At 52.8% G+C, this 17,328-nt stretch overlaps 5 protein-coding genes across 5 annotated transcripts; 2 read left to right on the top strand and 3 right to left on the bottom strand.

Annotated features, from left to right (window-relative positions):
* Nucleotides 1–3,316: 3,316 nt before the first annotated feature.
* Nucleotides 3,317–3,757, bottom strand: J4E83_010824 (uncharacterized protein; the record flags this gene model as incomplete). Its single annotated transcript, XM_049337703.1, has 1 exon — nucleotides 3,317–3,757. The coding sequence occupies one exon, from the start codon at nucleotides 3,755–3,757 to the stop codon at nucleotides 3,317–3,319; it is 441 nt and encodes a 146-aa protein (XP_049183239.1).
* Nucleotides 3,758–8,213: 4,456 nt separating this feature from the next.
* Nucleotides 8,214–9,355, bottom strand: J4E83_010823 (uncharacterized protein; the record flags this gene model as incomplete). Its single annotated transcript, XM_049337702.1, has 2 exons — nucleotides 8,214–9,294; nucleotides 9,348–9,355. 2 exons carry the CDS (start codon nucleotides 9,353–9,355, stop codon nucleotides 8,214–8,216), a joined length of 1,089 nt encoding a protein of 362 aa, XP_049183238.1.
* A 614-nt stretch (nucleotides 9,356–9,969) lies between these two features.
* Nucleotides 9,970–10,725, top strand: J4E83_010822 (uncharacterized protein; the record flags this gene model as incomplete). Its single annotated transcript, XM_049337701.1, has 2 exons — nucleotides 9,970–10,550; nucleotides 10,602–10,725. 2 exons carry the CDS (start codon nucleotides 9,970–9,972, stop codon nucleotides 10,723–10,725), a joined length of 705 nt encoding a protein of 234 aa, XP_049183237.1.
* A 535-nt stretch (nucleotides 10,726–11,260) lies between these two features.
* On the top strand, nucleotides 11,261–14,161 carry J4E83_010821 (uncharacterized protein; the record flags this gene model as incomplete). Its single annotated transcript, XM_049337700.1, has 2 exons — nucleotides 11,261–11,625; nucleotides 11,737–14,161. The coding sequence occupies 2 exons, from the start codon at nucleotides 11,261–11,263 to the stop codon at nucleotides 14,159–14,161; spliced, it is 2,790 nt and encodes a 929-aa protein (XP_049183236.1).
* A 483-nt stretch (nucleotides 14,162–14,644) lies between these two features.
* J4E83_010820 (uncharacterized protein) lies at nucleotides 14,645–16,836 on the bottom strand (the record flags this gene model as incomplete). The annotated part of the gene is made up of 5 exons (XM_049337699.1): nucleotides 14,645–15,430; nucleotides 15,490–15,721; nucleotides 15,777–16,074; nucleotides 16,129–16,333; nucleotides 16,390–16,836. 5 exons carry the CDS (start codon nucleotides 16,834–16,836, stop codon nucleotides 14,645–14,647), a joined length of 1,968 nt encoding a protein of 655 aa, XP_049183235.1.
* Nucleotides 16,837–17,328: the final 492 nt, after the last annotated feature.

The raw sequence follows: 17,328 nt of genomic DNA, 5'->3' as shown, positions 1-17,328 counted from the left end.
TGTACATGTTGACTCTCGATATTCTAACCCGCGCGGCTGTGTCTTGCTGAAGGCAATCTTGGAATTGCACGAGCTGTTGAGAAAAGAAGCCGAGCAGTGACGACATGATCGTGATAGCGGCGCCAAGCACAGCGAGTTGACTGCACACAATTAGTCTTTGTTAAGATGAGACTGAACACGGGGCAGTCACTATGCTTGCGATGGTCGCAGGTGGTACAGCAGCTTGATGGAGCCCCAAGAACCACGGCTCGCTGAATCAAGTCGTTCGATGTGATCCAATCTCCTAACTTTCCGATACCAGTTCCACTTGCACTGACTTATCCCTGTCGCCCGCGTCAGCTTGTGAAGTCCATAACGCTTAGATCTCAAGTTACCTTCGGTCAATATGACACCCACGCATGCCCTCAGGAGCAGGGAAAATAGCGATATGATGGAGTTCATCGTGACCAGCTGAGGCCATTGGGGGAGTGGTTTATTTTGATGAGCCAAAAGTGTCGAAACAAGTCCGGCAAGCGTAACAATTGAGGCGATAAGACTCAATGTCTCCAATGTCCAACTCTTGTTCCAGGTACGGCTCACGGCTTCGATACAACCCATCCATGTGAGGCCCAAACAAGCTAGCGCTGTTCGGAACATTTCTTTCGCCTGCACGGCGAAGTTTTTATTCTTCTGACCTCCGGCGGCTTTTTGAAGTTGTGACCCTGTATCTAATGGCGCATTGCTGAAACTCACAGAATCACTCTGGACGGTGGAAATCGGCTCGTCAATCGCTTCGGTAACCTTGATTTTGAGAAGTCGCCGTGCCCATAGTTCGGCTAACTCTATCAACGGAGATGTTGAAGCCATGCTGACTGCGTACTTACGGGTGATATAGATGCCTTATGTACTGTCACTTTTGTAAGCTTGCCCCACAATGTCAGACGTGTGCGACTCTGGGCAAGGCTGACTTTGTTCGCAAATACCCTATTGGTCGCCGGAAGCGCGCAATACCAGTGCCATTAATGCCAGGTAACCCCAGAGCTAGGGTGCGGTTGGTTGCAATAGGCTCCATCCTTCCACTTCGAAGCACAGCCATAGCAGTGAACGCAAGCGGCACCAGTCGTGAACCCAGGATCTGCCTGTTAGCTTCTTCTCGCCCTTGTGTTTCGTTCCAACTTTCTTGATTCTATGGGTCCTTCAGTCGAGACAGGTCTGCTCTACTACTACATCTCAATCACGAACACACAACATCACGAGCACATATCGATCGCTTGGCGTCTGGGACTGGTTTCCTTTACCATGTAGACCATCCACGTTTGATAGCCCGCTGCCATGGTCCGTTCGTGACATTGCTTGTGGGACCGTGAGACGTAAGTTCCATCTGTTCTCCGATGGGTATGATGAGAGGATCTTCCATATCGCGTATGGGTTTCAAAGTGATGTGAACTGGTGGAAGAATCTTATGTTCATCGTCCGCAAGTTCTCCCTCCACGATCGAACTATACACGTCTTGTGGTATAGGGTCGAAGCAGATAGAACAGACACGCTGTTCATCTTTGGTCCAGTCAGGCCCATGGTAGCTGAAGATAAGACCATGGTAATAGTCGAGGGCAGGATTGTCGATGTAACTGGGTACTAGGCCAGGTAGATTATCTGCGCTAGTCTCACGGCTGGTCGTGGTTGAGGACTCAATTGCTTCGATTTGACGCGTATAGTCGCCTCGGCTGCGCTTCTCCTCGCGATAATGAGCAATGCAAGCCTCGTTAGCGACTTCTGCATTTGGAACATGCAAAAACACCAACTCCAAACGGAAGGGGCAATGATCGGGCGAGCAGCCTTCTCGGATAGCTTTGAAGAGCTGGACAGGCTGAACGTTTTCCTGGTTGACGTCTGGGTGGGTGAAGTACATAGTGAAACTGTAAAGCGGTGGTAGAGGACATGATTCTAGGCCTTGGAATACCATGAGAGCGTTTTTCCTGAAGTGAAGAACGTGGATTTTGGCGCGTTCGATGCGGCTGACTATGCGGCCGCCGCGAGTGATCATGATGACGGTATTTTGGCAAGAGCAAAGGGTGGCGTTCGATGAAGGGTCGTAAGAAGCACTGATGGCTAGCGTGCGTAGAAGGGGTCTTCATTCCTTCGGGCTGGCATTACTGCGTGCGCCAAGTGCGGATCAAGCTGGACTTCAGCGCTATGACCATCACGCAACAAGCATCGACTGGACAGCTTCTGTACGATAAAGCCCTTTTCGCGTGCTCAAGCCCATGTCGAAATGATTGCGGTATGATACATGCTATCGAAGCAGATGCATGCACAACCTCTACCAGATGCTGGTGGGTGGAAAGGACAGACTCGCACTAGTGGGGTAATTCGGGATTACTGTGGTCTCTAAACCAAGACAGAGCTTCCGCTCCAACAGCGACTACCGCCCAAATCAACCACGAAGTCCTCCCAAACCTATATACCATGTTCGGACATCAACATATTGACCGTACTGCGCTATCTATGTGGTCCACTCCGAACCAACGCGATAGACATGCCCTCCGAAATCCGCTTCCAATGAGCTACACGGCCAGTCGACATTCACGCTCCCCAGCAGTCACGTCTACATTAGCACCCGTGCAAGTCTTGCTGCGATCGTACCGCATCGCCAATCTACCATTGTATACTTAGCACTTCTCGAACAAGCCCGTAAAACCGCTCGATCGCGCGTCACAATCCCGTTTATCGCCAAGCGACTGCCTGCATCACAGCTAGGGCGGAGACACATTACATTGGTACTTGGTCGACATGATCAAGTCCACCGGATAGGTTTCTGCGAGAGCGACGCTCCAGAGCCGACACCACAACTTGCTTTGAGGTGCGCTCAGTACCCTGCGCCTTGGGATGAGGCTGGAAGCGAAGCTAGTCGCGGCGAGGCGCGCATACAGCACATGCACGAGCGCCTATGGCATCAGCTCATCGCAGCGGTACGCAATCGTAGGCATGAAGCTCGGTCATGTCAAGGTTGCGAGTTCCCTGGATATACATAGTTCTGGTGGCTGGCCGCACGCATACATCGACACGAGCACTGCGCTTCTGTCACAGAGACTGAAAGTACAAGGTTTCGAGACTCATTCGACGTCGATGCGTTGTCTGAAATGGCACTCGGAAGCATTGCTCATGTCATGACTTCGAAGGCTATTGACAGCTCTAGGACTTTGAGCGAAAGTGCTCTGCTTCACTTTTCGCCGACCTTCCCAGTCATCGAATGTGTCGCCATATACCCTCGTGTTGGCTTTCGGCATGGCCTCTCAAGACCATACTTAATGATTGATATATACTACGCCTTGTTGAGCTACCTAGAAGAGTCCTCCTTCATGATCCACTCCTCACTAGTCGCATCATTGGTGACAACACCCGGCGAATCATAACCATCGCGCAGCTTCTCATCTCTGTTCACTGAGATACCAGACCCAGACACGGTGCCGATGCTAGCCTGTGGCACCTCTTTTCCGCCTGCAGCCCAAGCGCGGGCACCTCCCGCATGTTCCGCATCCGTGAACTCGTAATCTTCACCACGATCCGACGGCTTGCCCGCGCCTAGCTTGAATAGTTTGGAGTTTCCAAACCGAAAGGGAGACTTGCGCCAGGATGCTCCGCCAGAACTCGCTGCGTTGCCGCTGTGTGCCGCCGATGGTCCAGCAAAGATTCCAGGAGCCATCATTGCTAGGAACGGACGGAGACAAGGTAAACAGCCGCTCATGATACCAACGTTGAACTCGATGCACAATGCCATAGTGACGCGAGACGCAACCCCTGCGAGAAGGCTATGTTAGCACGATGACACTCTATTGTGGAACGGTACTGCTCACATGTCGTATCCCATGTCTTGAAGTAATCCTGCGACCAAACGACCTTCAAGATGCCACCGACGCATGTCAGGACGCCGAAAGAAAAAACCGCGACCAGATGCACGCGTTGTGATAGCGGCAACTTGACCTGCCACAGTGGCGCGACTGGCCAAAGGAACACCACAAAGTCCGACACTACATTGCAGATGCCGCTCGCGGTGAGTAATTGATGCGAGTCCAAACATACTTTGTCGATAATCGTAAAATCCCAGAGTGACTGGATCGGACTGGAATAGAAGATTTTAGTCAGGATCAAACATCTGCCCCAGGGTTCATGACCTACACGCATTGTAGAATGTAGAGTGCCGACGAGATGACACCCCACAGAAGCTGGTACCCAATCATCGTCCAACAGAACAATTTGTTCGTTCTCGAGGGGAAAAGCTTCAGGTACGTCATACAGACGGAAAGCTTTGTGAGTGTCATGGAAGCATTGTACATTGTGACACTCGTAACGTTGTACTAGAAGCCATTAGTATGCATGTGAAACCACTGGTAATTGCATACCTTTGCAGAGCTCACAAACGTCATCGGGTTCACATCATAGAGATGACGCCCAAGAGAGTTGGTGGTTGTAACTAATAAGCAGACAGAAATCGCTAAGGCGAAGACCTACACATGTTAGATACATAACATGAGTGCATAGGGCGAACATACCGCTGCGCCAACCATGATCCAGTCATCGGCTCCTACACCTGACTTCTGATTCGCGCGAACGTAGATTCTGCCAGCGACAAAAAGTACCATTGGAATGGTTGTCGCGTATATTGCAGCTTCGACACTTCCTCTTTGCGAGACTGGGTCAACATAGTTGGGTGTTGGCCATGTTGCGATGATGGCTGGCGTGAGCGCGGTTCCAGAAGCCATAATTATGCCGGGATCAAGGTTCGTGATATGGGTATGTTTGGACTCGTAGTGCCAGAATGTTTGGTATGTGTCACGAACTCAGAGCCACGCGCATGGCATGTACACAGGAGTGTCGAGGTTCCAAGACAAACCCCGGGCTGAAGAGACAGTGAAGACTAAGTATCCCGGTGCAAGGTGGTGCTGACCTTGTTTTCAGAACGCTTGCGGGTTCGGGTGTGTGGCTCAACCTTGCTCGACACGTCGTGACTGACACCGGATTTGACTCCGCCGTTAGACAGCGTGCTACCAACGCCATTTCATTAGCGCACGCCATCGTGCCCAGTACGCGAAAGTAACCTTCGAGTCGCCAATCAATCTACCGTGATAGACGATCAGGCCTCCTCTTTGCACCGATTTCAAGTTTACGGGCTTTTGCATGATTGCCATCTAACCACGTTATTAGTAGATCAGTGCGTCAGCGATCGGCTTGTGGGTAATGTATATACTTGCAGCGACTACTAAAATCAGTGTCCCCTTTTCGAGAACCATCCGGGGCATTTCGTCTGTCGGGTGATGTACCTGGCAATACATGATACATTTTCATTTGTGAGAGTCGAGTCGTCGTCATATCAGACGTATACAACTGTACAAGCAACGAAGAATAGAGCGCACCAAGTTCTATAATGTGACAGGTCCACTCGACAATTACGAAAGAGTATAGTCAAAACACATGCATCTACCTAGGCATGCTTGCAGCCGGTTGCACTCATCTCTCGCGCCATCTCGTACAGATATATCGAGATGCGGCCTCGCCAATCGGACTCGGGACCGCGAGCGTGTGGATATGCGTGAAATCTCCGTTCCACGGTCCGGTGCACCTTAAAAGCCCGCTGTCTAGGCTGGTACCTGACGCTAACTCACCTGAAACACATGCGGGTCATCTTAGCCGCCACAAGTCGAAGGACGCAAACGAGCTGTGTGACATGCTTTTGGGACTGTCCACCACGTTTATCGCGTGCGAAGGAGCTCCCCGTAGTCGCATGATCTCCAGCATCATGCCGTTGATGGAGGACCGCGGTGGGAACCTAGATCTCTTTGGCCTCTGGAGGTAAATTCGACTGCTCGCGTTCCCTGCCTAGGTGATCAAGCCTAGCAACTTACAACCCGCTCGCAACATCCGTCTACGAGTCAAGAAGCGCGCCATTTCGGTATGAAAACCTGGTAACGCGCAAAATGCTTATCGTGAAAGCTGGCTACCTGGTGGCTGGGTGGAACGCCCCCGCTCCCGCAATTCCCGCGGCGCTCTTTCCGATTGGGTCGCATACAAGTATGCGGTTTCCCCGATCTGTACTATTACATAGTCGCCGACATGCTGGATGATAATATCCCTTTGCGACCCCCGCAATCACGATGTTAGACCATGAGGCGTTGGTATGGGGGGCCTTGGGCCGTTGACCCTGTGCAGGCTACCTAGGTATGCTGCCTCCCGAAGTTGGACCATGGAACTGTCACTGAACACTGAGATGGGTTACTGGCTTTCCCTGACAGACACCTCACATCCACCTGTTCAGACCGTATAGGTTTCCCGAGAGTTTCTCATGCCGAGTGACACAGCGGAGGACACTAAGATGACGAAAGAATACGATGCGTTCAAGGCCGTCGAACAGCAGGCCACCGCTAGCACGACTCAACATCAAGATAGGTCGCTTGCGATCTACATACACTTTAGGTATCACCGCATGAGCAGCTAAACTTAGGTACCTACTGAGCACTTCCGCTGAAAGATGCTCATCCAATGCTGTAGTAGCCTCAGGCGATCTCGCCCGCACTTGACATGCACCGAGCGCAGTGTAACACCCCACCAGCTGAACTGACCATTTGCCGCTGTGGTTCACTGACACCGATCCCTGACCTGTAGTGTGTAGCAACATTGACCTCCAACGTACGAGCAATAGTTTCGAAGCTGTCGACCCAAATTTAAGCTACGTCAACCATACTGCGCAGTTGGAGCTACCTGCATGTACTTCTTCCAACCGACTCTTCTCCATACCATCCAGGAAACCCCTACATGCCATAAATCCACCATCCACCGTTCAACGCGTACCGTCATTCTTGCTTGAAACGTTCACCTTCCGTTCAAAAGCGTCCCCATTGCTGATATCTGTGCCCTTTCGCTGCGTCTCTTCAGCCTCCTCCAGTTCCACACCCTTGAAGACATACGACCCCATACAAACAATAAAACCCGCCAATTCGAGAGCCACTCCCTGCACCGTGCGAAAGTGAATATGTAGCATCGTATCCCAGTGCGCGGGACCAACATGCGCCCAATGCAGGCGCAGTGATCGCGTAAGAACGAGGATGCCGAGAACGACGAGAAACAGACCAGGTATATACGCGTAGCGCCAGGGAATCAGCTCAGCGATGCTTCCGAGAACCCTGTTTGTGCGCTTTGCAGAATCGGCCATGACTCTCATATCCGGGAACTGCAGGTCCCTGAAGGTAAGCCAGACCACACAGAGATGGGCGCCGGCATGAGATACGAAGTACCCAAACACGAGGACGAGCCAGATCAAGAACTTGTAGTATCAGCCTGGGTCCTGGTGTGTGAACACCGTGTGCAATGCGTGGCCGAAAGTGAAGAAACCGAGCAGCAGGATGTATAGGCCGGGTATGTAGAGGTAGCGGAAGGGAATGCGATAGAGGACTTGGAAGGTTACACTGTTTGTTGTTGAGGTGTCGTTCATCTTCAAACGCGTGTAGATGTGTTGTAGATGCGTGGGAGATGTGTCGTGTGTTCTGGTAGATAGTCGCCCCTCCGGATCAGACGGCACAGTGGTCCGAGGAAGGCATGCGAGCTGTGCCGCATAGCTTTTTTGTAGCGGATTTGTAGTATGACAGAATGCGAATGAACGCACGTCTTGCAAGCTAGCGGGTAAGACGCTATCAATTGATTTATTCTGTGCCCGATTGTAACTACCACCTGACACAGTCAATGCGACTCAGCTCACTGAACGTCTGGCGACCAGTCTCACGAATGCAAGATTCTCTGTCAGCCTGAATTCTCTGCAGTCACCAGCAAGCAGTTCATACGAGGATCCAGAACCCGACTCATGCGATCTTAACACCACTGCTGTACGTTGATCAACACCGGTACAATGATAGCTGGAGTCAGCAAGATCTAGCGGCACTGCGCACTTGCTCTTCTCATTCAGCACAGTCTCTTCGGGGTTGTCAAGCAGCGGTACAGTCGCGCAGGCTTGCTTCTCGAAATGGTCAGCGAGTTTTCGAATTAGGAAGGGATGATGCAAAGCCCAAGTTTGGTAGCGATGAAGTGCAAGATGTTCAATTAGGGTGGAAATTCAATTGATTGAAGGCCGAGCTCATTTTTGACGATACTCTCATGACCGTAGTATAATGAGCCTAATGAATGGTAATAGTACACCGAACGGGTTGCCCGTAATGACCTACACTCATGTGTAGTGCATCGGCTCGCTACTAGATAAAAGCCTTCTGAAGCTCCTCGTTCCGTCGATCACGATGTCTATGGCGGTCTCCATCGCGTTCCCTACTCTTACTATGAGCTCGTCGCTTGTCGCTGCGATGCGAAGACCTATGCTCGTGCCTGTCACGGCTACGACTCGGGCTCCTATGGCGATGCTTCTGGCGCGCGGATGAGCAGGCCTCCTTCTTGGGCTTCTGATGCTCGTCTTCGTCCACTTCCCGCCTCTTCCTTTTAAGATGCCGACTCCTCCTCTCCTCCCGCTCTTGGGCTGACCGTAGCTCCATTAGCTCACGGTCTCGTTCTGCAGCCCATTGCTTCCTATCCTGCTTCGACTTCTTCAGCTGTGTCTGTGCTTTCTGCATGAAGGCGAAAGGGTCGTTCGTCGATATGCGCGCCTGCTCCCGTTCTTTGCGCCGCGGATCTTCGTTGCCACAGACGTCTTTATTCGCGAAACCTTCATACAGTGCTAAGTCCCGTTTGTCTCCAGTGGTGGGTGCAGGCTTTTGTACGGCAGCATACCAGGGTCGATCGATGCCTCCTCTTCCTGCGGCATTGGAGAAGCGCATTGTGAATTGGTCTTCGATGGCCTTTTCTTTCCTGCGCTTCTCCTTCTCTGCGTCTGCATTCCTCCCACGCTTGATGGCCTCTTTCATGTCCACCGGGAACAAGTCAATGTGGCCGGTGTGGTCCTCCAACGGGGCATCGGATGCGGTGCTCCGTAGCTTCAGCACTTTCGGGTCTTTTGCCTCATCCTCAGGCCGAGCCGTGATGGACTTGGCCATGCGTATATCTGCATCGGTATCGTCCTCACCCGCAAGCCTCCTCCTCTTTCTGTCATGACCGCGATCATCCGTGTTGCCTGAGCGCCTTGATGACGGCGCCTTTGTGGGTTCTTCTGCTGGCAATGGTGGGGGCGTCCGGCCTCGAAGGATGGCGGCGCGTCGCTCAGCATCGAGTTCTTGCTTGCGCTGGTCATCAGCGGCTTCGCGGGCAGCAGCGGCGGCCTCGTCGGCCTTGACCCGCGCGATGTTGTCCGAGTTGTAGACGTTCCATGACTTCTTGCCTAGCAGATGCCTGTGAGATTGTAAGCGACTGTGATGTGAAAAGTGAGGTGACGCGATACTTACAGAGGCATGGTGATAGACCTCAGGGACACAAGATCAGAGAGTGAAGTGTGCCGCACATGGTCGGACTCGCAGGCTTCTTAACTGTGGGCAGCGAGGTCGGGCGCGGAAACATCGCGGTACCCGTCGACGCGAACGGGAGCTGCCTTGCATTAGCGTCAAGCGGGGAGGCAAGCGCAAACCATGGTGCCTGCCTTCATCCCAGCTCCCCCACACTGCTATTGGCATAGACCAAACAGGTAACTGGGGCTTTTTCCCAGATTTATCGCATTCACGTTGTCGATCTGGTCTCGTTCTCCTGAGCCAACGCTTGCAGCAATTGTGTCGTTGCTTCTTCCTAGCGTGCGCCCATTCGCGGAAGGTTCTCCCAACCTCTCTGGGCGCGTCGTCTAGACCTCTGCATGAGCTCCCAATACGCGATCCCTGCCTACATAACAGGACGTGTAAGACCATGTACTACTTGCAACTAAAAGCTTGCTGAAGACGCCATCATCCACACCAATGCTTGCATCCTCGTTCGGTACATCCTAACTAATCTTTGATTGTTGCTTTTTGGCTCGACTTCATCCTACGGCACTCTTCTTCCGAAACGGAGGCTTTACACCAAAAGCACTGCACCTTCACCATGCCAACCTGGCTCGTTCACGGCTTTCGGTGGCCCCGCGCCCAAATTCGAATCCATGTCATTCTGCAGAATCTCGACGATGCTGCCCCAGAATGGCTAATGGCGCCTGCCACCACGGCCTGTTTGATGGAGAACTTCAAGAGCCAATGGCCCCAAGAGATGGCTGCGCTACCTGATTTACGCTTCATCGAACAATACGATCCCGATGATGTTACCGTAAAGGACCAACCATACGCATATGTGTGCGATGTTGTGCATGAGATCAGACTCGGAGCAGATGTGGAGGAAATGAGGGGAGCGGGGCTGGGAGATGACCAGTGGGCGGCCATTGCAGACCTCCGGGACAAAGTGGCGCCAGGAGAGAAGTTGGGCTGGTTCGTAGTTGTCAATGGCGATGTCGAGAGATGGGCTCCACCGTTGGAAGAGGAGGACGACGACATAACCCCAGAGGCCAGCCATGTATCAAGTCACAGGAGCAGCATGGCACAGTCGGATTCAACCCGCAACAAGGAACAAGAACGCCCTTCTTCCAGTCGGAGTTTCAAGAAGTGGTTTGGAGGGAAATTGAGGAAAACGAAGAGGTAAGATGAGCCATAACAAGATTGGTGCAGACGTATGCTGACCTGTTGTAGCGGAAGGAACCTGAGAGGCGATACACCAGAGGAGCCGGTTCCACCATTACCGCCAATGTCACCCCGCTATGCCCTTCAAGCTTCAAACGGAAAGGCGCCCGCACAGAAGAAGACGGCATCGTAATTGCTGATGATAGACGAGTTGATGAGCATGGTGTATCACGTGGTAACGAATAGATACGCGTGTGGTTGCTGGAATACCTAGGTACTATTTCGTGCAGCAGTTTGTAGTCAGAATACAGATAGTTCTTTCATTCTGTCTCCAACCGATGGTCTGGGTACACCGCTAGCTGTAGCAAGGCTTACTCATAGCCATTGTGCATGTGTCTTACTGTGTGTGCTCGTCGCAAACTCACCTTTTGGGTTAGCGTTGGCTGAGCTTCGCGCACGTGACACGCGATTGCCTAGCTCAAATTATTATCCAAGTCGCGACCAACCATTCAATCACGCCGCCTCGGCACCACTGCCACACATTTTACTGCTGATTTCACCAGGGAAGCACTCACTCGCGACCACCGATTCTCTCCCTGTAATACCGCCATAGTTTCCGTTCAGCCGCTGCTGCGTCCGACGTCGTAAACCTTGCGCAACTTGCGCCGCGCTTCAGCCAGAGCCTGCAACTACCACTCCTGGTCAACACCCCCAGAACCACCGCCAAGATGAGTCGACGCGACTTCCTGTCGATGCCCGCGCCCGAGAACTATGTGGCTGGTCTCGGAAGAGGAGCCACTGGCTTCACAACGCGGAGCGATCTCGGTCCCGCGCGGGAGGGTCCCTCGGAGGAGCAGATGAAGGAGATGCTAGCAAAGCGTGCGGCATCCTTAGGTCAGGCAGCTCCCTCGGCGTATGGTGTCACTGAAAAGAAGGAGGAAGAGAGGGATGAAGAGGAGGACCGGTTTCAAGATCCCGACAATGAAGTCGGTCTCTTCTCGAGCGGCATGAACTACGACAAGGACGATGACGAGGCCGACCGCATATATCAGGAGGTTGACGAGAAGATGGACAAGCGACGCAGAGCCAGAAGGTTAGTACCCCTAGTTTCATTTACCCCATGCCCCTTCCCCTCCCCTCTATCGTTATTTTCGAAATATTCATCGTGTGTTTTTTCACGAACAGATACCGATGTCCGCCCTAGGGAAGCTCGCGAGCAACAAGAACGAGACGAATACGAACGAAACAACCCCAAGATCCAGCTCCAGTTTGCCGATCTGAAACGAGCCCTCGGTGGCGTCTCCGAAGAGGAATGGGCAGCCCTGCCCGAGGTCGGAGACATGACGGGTAAAGCGAAGCGCGCACGCGAAGCTCGACTGGCGAATTCGAGGTCGTACGCTGTTCCGGACAGTGTGCTGGCCGCGGCATCGAAGAGCGGCGAGCTTGATACCACGATATCGTCGGACGCTGACGGCATGACGACGAATCTCGCAAGTATCGGAGCTGCCCAACTGTCTGCCTTGACTGTACGGCTCGACACAGCAGCAAGCGCCCCTGGCACACAAACCACAACGACCTCTGGAACCTCGACGTCTGTGGACCCCAAGGGATACATGACGGCGCTCAACAAAAAGGAAGCTATGGGCGAGGAAGTTCCAGTTGAGGACATCAACCGCGCGCGCGTACTGCTAGAATCGGCTGTCAAGACAAACGTACACAATGGGCCAGGATACGTTGCGCTGGCACGACTCGAAGAAGTGGCTGGGAAGGTTCACACAGCCAAGAAGGTCATTGCTCGCGGGTGCGAACTTTGTCCCAAATCGATAGTCGTGTGGGAGGAAGCTATCAGGCTGAACAAGGACAATCTCCATAACGCCAAGATCATCGCTGCCAATGGTATCAAGCAAAATCCCAAGGCTGTGAAGTTATGGCAAGCTGCAATCGATCTGGAGCAAACACCAGCGTCTAGGAAAAAGGTCACCCGTCAAGCTCTGGACCACAACCCCCAGAGCGTCGAGCTCTGGAAGACCCTCATTAACGACACGGAAGAGCTGGATGCGGTCCGCTTACTCTTCGCCAAAGCTACAGATACCGTGCCTCTTTCTGAGGAACTATGGATTTCATATGCCAGGGTCTCTGAACCGGAAGATGCGCAGCAGATTCTCAACAAGGCTCGCAAAGCCATCCCTACCAGTTGGGCAATCTGGATCCATGCTTGCAGGCTACAAGAAGAGCTAGGCAAAGTGGACATGCTGGACATGATCATGACCCGAGCTGTCAAATCTCTGATCAAGGAGAATGCTATGATCAAGCGTGAAGAATGGCTCTCTCAAGCTGAGATATGCGAGGAGCAAGGGAACACTGGCACAGCTGCTGCGATTATCAAAGCCACTGTCGGCTGGGGTCTTGACGAAGACGATGAGCGTCGAGATGTCTGGCTCGAAGATGCCAGGAGTGTTCTAAACAGGAACAAACCGGAGACGGCCAGAGCCATCCTCGGGTTTGCTGTCGCTATCTTCCCATACAGTACGACGGTTTGGCACGCGTCCACCGATCTCGAAAAGCATCATGGTACAACAGATACCCTCCTCAGTGTCCTAGAGCGTGCAGTTAATGCCTGCCCCAACTCGGAGTCACTGTGGCTGCAATATGCTCGAGAGATGTGGCAGTCAGGGAACCCTGAAGGTGCCCGCCAAGTTTTGGGCAGAAGTTTCGAAGCTCTACCAGGCAACGAAATGCTGTACACTCGCGCTGTTGACTTCGAGGTCGACGCTGGTAACTACGAGCAAGCACGTAGCTTCTTGCAGATTGCTCGTGAATCAGCTGCTACGGACCGCATCTACATGAAATCAGCCGTCCTCGAACGACAGCTGGAAAACTATGAGACAGCAATCGACATCTGCAACCAAGGCCTGCAGAACTGGCCGGGCAGCTGGAAGTTACATGCCATAAAGGGGCAAGTCTATGAGCAGCTATCGAAGTTACCGGAAGCTCACGAGGCATTCAACATTGGCACTCGTGCCGCACCAAAGGCCCCCGTCTTGTACATCCTCCTGTCCCGGTTACAAGTAAAGCAAGGTGCAGTCGTCAAGGCCAGATCAACACTAGACCGTGGCCGACAACAAAACCCAAAGAGCGCCGAGATCCTTCTAGAGCAAGTCCGTCTCGAGCGTCGCGCGAACAACACAAACGCCGCCCAACAGCTAATGGCCGGCGCCCTCCAACAATGCCCCAACTCAGGCCTCTTATGGGCCGAAAAGATCATGCACCTCGAAGGCCGCACCCAGCGTAAGCCGCGCGCCCTCGAAGCCATCAAGAAGGTCGAAAAAGACCCCCTCCTCTTCGTAGTCGTCGCACGCATCTTCTGGGGCGAGCGCCGTCTCGACAAGGCCGCAACGTGGTTCGTCAAAGCCGTCACTCTTGACAGCGACTACGGCGATGCTTGGGTCTGGTACTACAAGTTCCTGGAACAACACGGCACAGAGGAGAAGAAGGAGGAGGCGTTGAGCAAGGCTGCGATGGCTGAACCTAAGCATGGTGAGATATGGCAGAGCGTGGCGAAGGATCCGAAGAATGCGAGAAAGAGTGTCGAGGAGATTTTGAAGATTGCGGCGGCGAGAGCGGAGTAGAATGTCGCGGTTGAGGGAATATTTTATGAGTAGGTCTGTGTTTAGCAAATTTAACGACTCAGCAATTCTGAAACCATTGAGATATTTGGCAAAGAAAAACCCCATCTTGCTAGGGTAGGATCGCGAGGTATCTTAACACATAGTCAGCATTGCGGGATTCTCTCTTCTGTAGGCCTTTTGAACGCATTTGGTTCTAGTCAGCTAGCGAATAAATATAGGCAGACTCAAATGACGCACAAGTTTCAATGCATTGACAAGTGCGAGCTCAGTCATTCCAATGAAGAAACGCTTACGTAGTCGAAGCAAACAAGGATATCTCATTCTTCTTGTTGACACTATCGTCAACACGGGTATTACGAAGTCGCGGATAAGCGCAAAAGCAAACTCATCAAAACTCAACTCAAAACCACACTACCGCACGACGACGGCGATGCGCAAAGGCAAGGCACACGACACCTTGCCAGGCTCACATTAAGATACCACTCACGTCCTCATCACATGATCCTTCTCCACAATCTTCTTATCCTCTACACCAGCAGCACCACCCCCACCACCAAGCGGCTCATCAACATAATCCGCATGCCCACCCTGCTCGTGAAGTTCAAACAGCGGCTCCATGGGCGCGACATCCTGACGCAAAACACGCTTCTTGAGGTACCACGGCAACTTCTTCGTGTAATAAGCCGCGAACTGGCGATTACCAACATCAAAGACCGTATCCAGTTCTTCCAGCGTGAGCGCCTTAGTCTCAGGCAAGAGGAAGTAAGCGTAGAAGAAGCCGAAGAAGTTCCAAGCTGCGTACCAACAGAACGCACCCGTTGGTGTGAAAGCGGCCTCAAGAGCCGGCCACGTAAGGGAGAGGATGAAGTTGAAGCCCCAGCAGGTAGCCGTGGCGAAGGACATGCCGACGTCGCGGAGGTGGAGTGGAAAAGCTTCTGCAGAGTATGTAAAGGGCACGGGGCCTTCACCGGGGGAGTAGACGGCCATGAAGACGTAGATTGCGGCGGCGATGGATCCAAGACGTTGCGGGGATGGCGTGCCATCTGGATTCTCGGGTAGGTAGAAGGATAATCCGCACCAGAGAAGACACAGACCCATAAGAGGGAAGGTCGTAAGCAAAAGGTTCCTGCGGCCGAATGTATCGATGGTGTAGATGGCTGGGATCGCGAAGAGGAAGTTCGTTACGCCCGTGCCCATGGATACGAGCAAGGCGTTGGTCTCGGAAAAACCGGCTGATTCGAAGATGGATGTACTGTAGTATGCGATGACCTAAGACTACTGTTAGCGACTGAGATAGCAAGTGAAACCAAGGGATCTGGAGTGCGTACGTTGACTCCGCAGAATTGCTGCATGAACATGACGAAGAAGGCGCTCTGTGCGGCGCGACGGTTGCGGCGGACGATGAAGAATTCTTTGAACGGGTTTCGGCCTTCGCGTTCTGCGTTTTCAATCTCAAGAAGCTTGTACGCGTAGTACATGTCGCGTGCAGCTTGGATCTTGTGCGCGCGTAGTCGACAAAGTGAGTTGAACGCCTTGTCGTATTTGCCTTTCTCCATGTACCTTTGGTTCAGATTAGCTCGAGGCAAGGCCAATGAACTGCGAGTCGAAAACTTACCAGCGCGGCGATTCTGGGCAAAAATATACTTGGACGCAGACAATCATCGGGGGAATACTGGTGGAGGCCAGCATCCACCTCCATGGCGAGTTCGGGCCGCCAATGATTGTAACATCCTGAAATGCGACGGAGACGATGAAACCCAGCATAATTCCGAAAGCGGTCCACATTTGCCACATCATGGTGAGGGCGCCACGGATGGTCTTTGGTGCAGATTCGGCAGCGTAGACAGGCGTAGTCGAGGACTTTGCGCCGACAGCAAATCCGAGCATGAAGCGCGCGACAAGGAGGTTTGGCCCTATGGTAATCGTCAGCTCTCAGTTCATACGTCTATTGGCGAATCTTTACTCACAGCTCTCAGCGGCCGCCATCCAGATACCGGTGATGAAAGAGATGATGCAAGAGATAAAGATGGTTCCACGGCGGCCAAAGAACTTGTTCAAGGGTGCATTGGACCAGCATCCGATGAGACAAGAGCAAAGGTAAGGAGCCCCGTTAAGCAGACCGCGAAGCCACACCTGGTCCTCTGTGATTCCGAATTCTCTGAAGTAGAATCCCTGAACAAGATGTTAGTAGCGGGACGTGATGAGATGGGAACGGCAAAGCGACTGACCTGAGCACCGTTGACAGCCGTCTGGTCCATTCCTTGCACAATGGCAGATCCAGCGCAGAGCACAACCAAGAAATACAGCATTTTAGGTTGAGACCACCTATGGGTAACCTCGTGTCGCAGCCAGTCTTTCTCTTCGGTGGACAGTTGATTGACGTATTCAAAACCATCGTCTCGTTGACCTACACGAGCAATGAGGGCGCCCTTGCGGAACTCGTCCTGGTACTCCTGTAGGCCCTTCTCAACACACCATGCGTCGACATCGGCCAGGACATGTTCCTCGCTATAACCGGCCAAGGGGTTCCTGAGCTTCGCGGCGACCGAAGCCTTTCGCTGTGGAGCAGCGCCGGCATGTTCATGATGCTGCCCGGCACCAAAGTCGGACTTGTCACTGCCCGATGATGAGAAGTTGGGCTCGGTAGCCTCGATGTCTGGCTTTCGACGAGACATGGTGACGACTGATCTCAAGTATCGCGTCTAGATGGGATCTCCTGGGGGGAGTGGAGATGCTGATCGCAAAGTGGAGGAGTAGAAAGACACACGACCAGATGCCTGGGAACCATGACAGGTCTCATTATATAGGGTATCCGGGGCACAGTTCACACCCACATTTTCTCCATCAAAGAGTGGGTCAAATCCTGCACCAGGGTGACAATCCCCATGTTTTCTCCACACCATCCTTCTCCGTTACACTGGTTGGCGTATGTAACTATACATCGAGATCAGACACGGGGCGGCCGCGCCCAGACATGGAGTTGTATGTTTACCCAAGATTATCCAAGAAGACATGTCTGGGACGATGTCATTGTGGGCACACGCGCTTGTTGGTTTCTCGGCGGAAGCTAAATCTATACTTGGCAGTGGAGCGCGGCAAGGCGTTCTGGGTAGCCAAGAAAGCACGTGAAGTCTCGTCGTAGCTCGCCTGAACATTGTTGAGCGTTC

Source organism: Alternaria metachromatica (assembly GCF_023757995.1).
Source record: "Alternaria metachromatica strain BMP 0045 chromosome Unknown scaffold_52, whole genome shotgun sequence".
Taxonomy (NCBI): Eukaryota; Fungi; Ascomycota; class Dothideomycetes; order Pleosporales; family Pleosporaceae; genus Alternaria; species Alternaria metachromatica.
Note: the sequence above shows the minus strand (reverse complement) of the source record. Positions and strands in the feature narration are given on the sequence as shown.